Source organism: Hippocampus comes, unplaced genomic scaffold (genome assembly GCF_001891065.2).
Source record: "Hippocampus comes isolate QL1 unplaced genomic scaffold, H_comes_QL1_v1.1 scaffold72, whole genome shotgun sequence".
Lineage (NCBI taxonomy): Eukaryota > Metazoa > Chordata > Actinopteri > Syngnathiformes > Syngnathidae > Hippocampus > Hippocampus comes.
In genome coordinates, this window is record NW_017806030.1 from 452,418 (window position 1) to 460,992 (window position 8,575).

The 8,575-nt window shown below is 40.9% G+C and overlaps 1 protein-coding gene across 5 annotated transcripts in view; it reads left to right on the plus strand.

Moving 5' to 3' along the window:
• Nucleotides 1-2,812: 2,812 nt before the first annotated feature.
• Nucleotides 2,813-8,575, plus strand: part of slc47a3 (solute carrier family 47 member 3) — a 9,529-nt gene continuing 3,766 nt past the window's right edge. For 2 of the 5 annotated variants that reach the window (XR_002170838.1, XM_019892826.1), the window contains exons 1-12: nt 2,813-3,327; nt 4,125-4,226; nt 4,299-4,367; nt 4,648-4,796; nt 4,899-4,941; nt 5,326-5,370; nt 5,442-5,539; nt 5,866-5,963; nt 6,219-6,332; nt 6,404-6,471; nt 6,547-6,655; nt 7,400-7,475. Coding sequence is in view for 3 of the 5 variants with exons in the window: in XM_019892826.1 (XP_019748385.1) it covers nt 3,199-3,327; nt 4,125-4,226; nt 4,299-4,367; nt 4,648-4,796; nt 4,899-4,941; nt 5,326-5,370; nt 5,442-5,539; nt 5,866-5,963; nt 6,219-6,332; nt 6,404-6,471; nt 6,547-6,655; nt 7,400-7,475 (1,100 nt within the window). In the remaining 2 variants the exon portion in view is untranslated. The remainder of the gene's footprint in view (nt 3,328-4,124; nt 4,227-4,298; nt 4,368-4,647; nt 4,797-4,898; nt 4,942-5,325; nt 5,371-5,441; nt 5,540-5,865; nt 5,964-6,218; nt 6,333-6,403; nt 6,472-6,546; nt 6,656-7,399; nt 7,476-8,575) is intronic. The other 3 variants (XR_002170837.1, XM_019892825.1, XM_019892824.1) reach the window with 2 other exon arrangements.

Genomic DNA, 8,575 nt, shown 5'->3' on the forward strand with positions numbered 1-8,575 from the left:
GTACCCATTGCATAGGGTTGAGGATTTAACCCAGCACTTTGAGGGGTGTCGTGGGATTTTAATCTAACAAGGGGCAAGAACTGTCTAGTTAAAGTTACTAAAAAATGGGTTACCAATATAGCTGTAGTTAACCCTTTCAGGGACAGCGATTACTAGAGTGGACAGCTAGTCACATGTTGTTTTCTCTTATATGAATTCATCTTCATGTCACAGTTGTGAATCAACCACTACAGTGTGTTGCCATCCACCGCCATTATTTTTTCCCCCCCATGCCTAAAAGACTTAATACAAACACTTGAGAAAAAAAAGTCCTGATGTAGGTTATTATTATTTGTGCATGAAAGTGTTAAAAGTACAGTCCTAATTTGATTACCAACATTTTCTGAGAAAAAGAAGCAACGTTGCGCTGTCAGGGGTTGCTACAGCAAAGTTACTTGCACGATATGGTCGGCAGAGTTTTTACATCGGGTGCCCTTCCTGATCCAACCCACTTATTATTTTTCACACACATTGGTTAGTGGCTTGACCAATACCCCAAACAATGAGACAAGTCCAAAGAACTCAAAAAGCCGAAAAGCAATTCAAGAGTGAATAGTAATATTTCTGGTGACTACTGACGAACAAAAACACGTCTTGCCAAATTTTGGATGAGATTAGTCATCTATTTGATTGGCTAGATCAAGTTACATTTTTACTTCAATAAATAAATCTGAAATAATTATTTGCTGTGCGCAAATTCATTCTTTAAAAATGAAATTGATCAGACAGTGAGAAGAAACTTTCTGGCACATTATGGAGCTTACCTAGTCAATTTTTAACTATCATTTTTCCCCCCTCCCATCCCAAACACCCAAAACACAACCAAACATTTTTATTTGTTTATTTTTCAGATAAATTGAATCGTTGCTCAGAACAATGTTAAAAGTCCAAAGAACTGGGTGAGCATTTCTCAACTTCATAGGAACGCATACTTGATACTTAATTTAGGACTTCTTCCTGGATTTTGACAGTGCAGAGTGAGTGAAGCACACTAATACTCTGATGGGCGGACACTCCTATTGTTCTGTGTGTCATCTGCCTTTTTTTTTTCTTTGAGACGTTGCACAAAATGACCTTTGCTTTGCTTGTATAAGTCAGCAATGTAGAGGGTAGAATAAATTAGCCTTAAAGTCAGCTGTGGGAAGTTACAAAGTACAAATACTTCATTCCTAAACTTAGCAGCTTTTTTATGTATCTCTACTTGAGTATTTCTTTTTCCGGCATTTGTATTTTACTTTTACACCCTAAAAAAGACACGGCATCAAGTAATTTTTGGAGCAGGAGGAGTTTGTTGCTGTTTGTGATGGTATGGCGAAGGACTAGACGCATCGACAAATGGTTGTGTTCCTGTGACATTTCACTCGGCATTTGCTGAGTAGCTGTACTTTTTTCAAGTGCAAAGTGTGAGTACTTCAGACGCTTCTTATGAAGTTGTACCGCTTTTTGGCCTTGATGGAGGTCTGTCATGCTTCTAATTATTAACCCATTGTTATCCATCCAGTGGGAAGGCATGCTTAATCAGTCACTGACATCGAGCATGTAAAAAAAAAAAAAAAAATCACATTCCAAAGATCCTGATCCTGTGTATCAGTTGCACAGGTGGACAATGCGCCTCCTGTGTGACAGGATCATGTCAATACAAAAAGGGTTGTGTGCTGTGTCCCGATTGCTTCCACCCAGCAGCTGGAAGGATGACAGAGGCTCTTTTCTTTGCATTCAGTCAGCTGAAATTATTTGACATCTCCGAACGTTTCTTTCAATTGGTACTTCAACCTGACATGGTGCCATGGTGGAGGAGGTGCAACATGTGCCTTGTTTTCCTGGCTTCATTCCCAGACAAAAGAAACACACACAATAAAAGCCCAGCAAAGTCTGTCCTCTGCTATCATTCAACCATTGAACCTATTAAAAAATTAACAGCAACATTGAGAATGTGATTCACGCTCCCCTTTTTCTGTTTTGTTGATATTTTTCGTATTTTAATGGTAAGACACACTTTGCAAATATGTATATGTTTTAATATTAAACATCTTGATTATATTTCCTTGAGGTCGGCACGGTGGGCAACTGGGTAGCATGTCTGCCTCATTGTGCAGTAGTGCAGGGTTCAATTCTGGCCCCAGCCTTCATGTGCGGAGTTTGCATGTTCTCCCTGTTCATGCATGGGTTTTCTGCGGGTACTGTACTCCGTTTTTTTCCCACGTTCAAAAACATCGCATGCATGGCAGGGTCATGGAACACTCTAAATTGTCCCGAAGTGTGGTTGTGAGCGCTCATGGTTGTTTGTCTATGTGTGCCCTGTGATTGGCTGGTAACCAGTTCAGGGTTCACACCCGGGGACAATTTAGAATGTTCCATTCGCCTTCTATGTATGTTTTTGTAATGAGGGAGGAAACCGGAGAACCCAGAGAAAACTCACGCAGGCACGGGGAGAAAATGCATTATTATTTTGTTAATTTTTTACAACTTTGATACTCGCAGAATTGTAAAAAGTTGGATGAGCAAATTATAGACACATTTGTATCATTTATTTTGGTTTTAAATGAAACAAAAACTATATATTTTTTAAAATCTTAGTTAATTAAAAATATATATTATGTGTAATGTTGCAAGGCTACGTTGTGTGATACAATTATTCTATGATACTTTGATTATTTTTAATAAAGAATAATAACAATAATTATTATATGTAACTATTTTCATTCGAATTACTTTGTATGTAGACAATATGCTTGTTTCATTTTCGTAAGTATGCACTGAAATAATTGACTTCCAAACCAGATGAAATATGGCAGCACAAATGCAATGGGTATTGGGAAAAACACATACAATGGCTCCATCTCCTGGCAAAATGATGACAGTACACATGTCTCAATAGGGAAGTTGCGAACCAGCTGGAATCTGTTGTTGGAAACACATGGCAGACCATATTAGGGCTCTCGTCGGAGTTCGCTGAATATATGAGCTTATTTTCCCTGTATATTGGTTCATTTTGTTTTCTGAATATCCATGCATCGCCAACTTGGATAGCTAGTTAGTCCCCCCCAGTGCCCCGTGGACGGCTTGCAAAACGTTTCTGGTTTTTTTTCCATCTTTGTAGTATCACTGACCGATAACTCTTGGCTGGAGAAAACAAGTAGAAGATCTTTTGAGTGACGAATGATGGAAAGCTATTTCTCGCCGTCCTTTTCTTGGATAGGTGCTTGTTTTCTCCGGAGAATACGCCAGTTAATTCCCGCCGGCTTCAAGGATGAACTAAAAAACCTGTCAATGTTGGCTTTGCCTGCGGTAAGTTACCACAGACATTTTTACGAACCATAACAATAACTTCTAGATAAGCACAATGTAACCTACTAGAAAAGACGAACCAAGCCATGTAAAGTGGCTTGAAATGTTACTTTAGGCAAAACAAGGCAAGTTTACAGTATGTGTATGTAAAACATTTCATGTACAAGGCGATCCAAAGTGCTTTACATAAAACATTAAAGGCATTACAGCAAGAGAAACAAAAAAATTTAAGACGTTACAAAAATCATCTGAAATAATTAAATGAAAAAAATGATCAAAACCAAGCATCAGTCGAGAAAGATTAAATTAGCGTGCAAATAGGGATTAAAACAAGAGAATTAAGGAAAGAGTCATGACAATAATGCGGTGAATAATAATGTTTTAAGCCCTGTTTTAAATGAAATGACAGTTTGAATTGTCCTCGGGTATTCTGGGAGTTTGTTCCACAGGCGAGGAACATAGTGACTAAATGCTGAGTCACTTTGGTTCTGGTTCTGGGAACACACAATAGATCTGTCCTAGAAGACTTGAGTGGTCTGGCTGCTTCGTTGGGAATGAGTTGAGATCTTGCATTTATTTTGTTCCAATTTAATACCCCTAAGCCTTGTTTATAACCTTTACAATGGCTTGACACCCTACTTTGAAATCCTAGTTTTGAAACCCCAACTCGAAACCCTAACTCAGTCTTGAATCCCGACTCTTAACCCTAACGGATGACGCTAAACGGGTCAGAAGAGTCAATTTTAAACCCCTCCCATTGTTCAACACCTTAACCCTTGCTTTCATCTATTACACAGAGTCTGACACAGCTCCTGGTGATGACTGTGGGTTGTGTCAGCGCTGCTTTCTGCGGTCATTTGGGAAGGGTGGAGCTGGATGCAGTAGCTCTGGCCACAGCCGTGAGTGTCATGTCGTACCATTGATGCTATAAATGCACCTAAGAAATGCACATGTACTCATTTCATCCACAGATTGTGAATGTCACAGGCATATCTGTCGGTGTCGGGCTGTCATCAGCGTGTGATACTTTGATTTCTCAGGTATGAAAACTGGATGACTTCTAAACGCATGAGCCAAAGTTGTGCGTCAGTCACTACAGTAGACGCCAGGGTGGAATTCAATAAATTGACATCTACTGTCCGTGCCACTGGCTTTGGGCTCCTAGAATTGAAGGAATTGTCAGATATATGTATAACAGACCTGTGGGTAACAGCGATAGTGAGTGGTGCACAACCATGACGACACTCATGGTCAAAGAAGAAAACACCATTTGAACAGTTGTTCACTGTTGAAAGTATGAAAAATAGACCTATGTGTCAGACGTACGGTGCCCACAATCTCCTGAGAGTCGGGGTGATCCTGCAGAGGGCAATCATCGTCCTCATCTTGACGTGTTTCCCATGCTGGGCCCTGCTCATCAACACAGAGTCCATTCTGCTGCTTTTGGGACAAGAACCGGAGGTTGCCAGGTCAGCGGACTACAATGTTTCATCTTCTTCTATGTTCATCATTTAAAAAAAAAAAAAAAAAAAACGTGTCTGTCACTTATGTGGTCATTGTCTCCTCCTCAGGTTGTCTCAGCTGTACGTGAAGATCTTCATGCCCGCACTTCCTGTGAGTTTTCCAGAAAGTTATAGAAATGACGACCTTAATCCTGAATTATGATATTCTTGGTAACAAGATGGAGTACAAGAGTTAAATAAACACATTAAAAAACTAAAATAAAAATCTAAGGCTGGCACTTCAATATGCACTTGAGATGAAGTAGCTTTTTGGCGGATCTAGAACCCTTTAGGGACCATTGTGTGTTTGGATAGAAACTGTTGGCGCACATTTATCATTTTGCAGCACTGAGAGTTACATCCGTGATTTTTAAAGTTGTATTCTGGCTTTAAGCCCATGAATTCTGTTCAAGCAACTGTTGCGGTCGCACAGTGGCCGGTCGTAGTGCTGTTCTGCTTTATGCATTCAATTCAATGTCGATATCTTTGTTTCCAGGCTTCATTCATGTATGATCTGCAGTCGAGATACTTGCAAAACCAGGTACCTTCTGCTCAGTCTGAACTGGCTTTTACCGTATAAACCTCTCAAACCGTCTTGATCGATTATTTCAGGGGATCATCTGGCCACAAGTGATCACTGGCTTTGTGGCCAATCTCATCAACGCCCTCATGAACTACATCGTTCTCTTTGCATTCAACATGGGAGTTGTGTGAGTAATGAGCATTGGAAATTGCTCTGCTTCTCCGTTTGTTCTTGGCAATAAATTGTAGTTTAGACATTTTTATTCTTGCTGGAAAAACTGGTTTAGTATTAGTCACAACGCTGAATGAAAATTGGCTTGGCAGGATCCTGCAGTTTTTGTCCCCCTGGCCCCCTAGTCCAGCCCGCAAAGCCAGTTTCACTTTGGAATACGAAATTTGGTAAACATGTTTATCACGAGTAACCAAAAGTTCTTCAAAGATTGTGTAGTTCTTTCATTCTTAATGTTTACACTCGACTAATTCCTGCACTCCCAAATGAAAATATCTTTGACAGAGGTTCTGCTCTTGCCAACAATGTGTCGCGGTTTTCCATGGCTGGCATTCTCTACGCTTACATCTTGTGGAAAGGTCTTCACAAGGTCACGTGGGGAGGTGAGTGCAACATACTGTGGTGCAGATGGATAGTAATTCATATCCACCAGGGCTTCCTTCAGGAGAGTGTTATTGAATGACTTCCAATCAGGACTTGTTGAAGGCTAAGAAATGTTAATATAGAGACAAGTGAACATTCACACTGCCACTGAGTGGGAACCGATGTCAAGCTGCCTCCAGCGTGTGTACCACTACACTGAAATCTTTGACATAAATACAAGTAAAGCTTTTGAAGTACCTGGCCCGTCTCTGCAGGCTGGTCCAAAGATTGTCTGGAGGACTGGGGCTCCTTCTTCTATTTGGCTCTTCCCAGCATGGTCATGATGTGCGCGGAGTGGTGGACCTTTGAGATTGCCATCTTTCTAGCAGGTACTGTCAGCCATTGCATATTGGCAGGTTGGTCAGCAGCAAAATAAAATCTCTTTATTTCCTCTGAACAGGTCTCATAAGTGAGGTAGAACTCGGAGCTCAGTCCATCATCTACGAACTCACAAACTGTGCTTACATGGTGATTTTTGTTTTTTGGTTTGTTTTTATCAGATAACGAAATTGAGAGACTACTCATGGTGTACTTTGTTGTCAGTTTCCTTTGGGTTTCAGCGTGGCAGGATGTGTTAGAGTGGGACACACTCTGGGAGCTGGAAAGTCCCACCTGGCCAAGTTGTCTACAAAACTGACGATATTCTGCGCAGGTTTTAGTTTGACTGCAAACGCCGCTTCTTCCGTTTCTGAATTGCTTGCACCAACCGGGCCAATGTAGCACTCAGAAGTGCTACATTGCTCTCTTAACTTAAGTCTGACCAATTTTCGTGCTTTCTGTCAGGATGAAACATGCTTGCCGGATTTCGTTTCAATGGGATGCACTGGTGGCGGGTATGGATATTTTCTTTGTCAGACATCATATGAGATACTACTGCAAAAACTACATTCGAAAGATTTGACTTGTCAAACCGAGGCAAAATATGCTTGTTCTTTGTCTGCTAAGATATTTTTCTTCCAGGGCAATTTTTGCATGCCCTCGCTTGCTTCAAGCATTGGTTAACTTGAAAATCTTTGCTTTGCTTCGATTAAGGGTGTGCTGACTGCACTAATGCACTAACCAATGATTGAAATCAGCACAGTTTTCGACATACTGTGTCAATAAAAATGTAATGTTTTCCTTATATTCACACAGATTTGACAGTGGCTTTAAAACGTCACTTTTTTTTTAAGGGAAGCTTCGTTTACTTGTTTTCAGAAACCTTACAGAGACAAAATGTCCGTCTCTATTTGCGGATAATTTTGCTAAAATTAACTAACACTGTTCTCCTTTCATGGGTTTTTTTTCTCATTTCTTTAAGCTGGTTTTACGCAGTGTAACCTCGAGAGGGTGGCGATGACTTGTATTTTATTCCGATGACGCAAAAAAGAATTGAACTTTTCGCCCTGGTCCACAGCATCAGTCTCCGTATGCTTGGTGGTCATCATCGGCAGCTTTAGGCATCACATTGCCTCACTCTTCACGTCCGACGAGTGAGTATACTCAACTCTTGGCCACAGCCCGCAAACTGCACTCTAATATGTTGACCTTGGCTTACTTATTCTTGTAAATATTTAACTTGTTCTTGCAATTTGCAAATGTTCTCGCATGTGTTTGGCTCATTTACATTGATTGAGGGATATTTAGTCACACTCTATTCAGGCATTGCCCATACCTGTCAACTTTTCGGAGCGCCAACGTGTATAAACTACCAAAAAAAATCCTTATAAAGAGCAAAAAAAATCTTTATAACATACCAAAGCATTTTATATGTCAAAATAACGGCAGAAAAAAACCCACGAAATATGAATGATATATTTATTTCCTTGTAGAACTTGCTTGTCCACTACCGAAATATGCAATGAATACTCTGCTGTTTTCAACTAGAAACCACGTGATTTACTGGAAAGTTACCGGAAAAGAAAGCATTCTAGTAGACTAGCACCATTCTGGGCAAAAGCAAACGGAACTACCTGTTAGGGGAAAAAAAAAAAAAAAAAATACGGAAATTTTCAGAATCCGTATGATTTGTGCGATATGGCCATATACGTAAGATTCACCACAAAATCCGTATGAACTATGGGTAAACCGTATAAGTTGACAGGTATGATTGCCCCACTTGATCTTGACTTTCAAAATAAATGTAGAGTATATAGGGAGAGTGTAGAGCAGGGGTGGCCAACCCGTGGCTCGCGAGGCGCATGCGGCTCTTTGGCTGGTTCCATGCGGCTCCCGGGCTTTCACACGACAATTGTCGAAAAAGCCTCGGCGATGGCGCTGTCATTCAAACAACGGTGCTTAATGCACAGAACGTACTACGTCAGCCTATCATCAATCCCGTTACTTGATTGACATAGAGGGCAACCAATCAGATGACTGAATCACCGCTCTTGCGCGGACAACGGCGCTAAGTGCTAAGCTAGTCAGCGAATTACCTTTGTTTTTAGGGCACGGGTGCCCAATACGCCGATCGCAATCAATCAAGAGCCAGCAGACTGGTCCCAAGTCGACCATGAGCGGTAGGAGGAGGAAATGGTGGGGGGGGGGGGGGGGGAATTGTGTGTTTAAGGTTTTTTTTTTTTTGGGGGGCCGC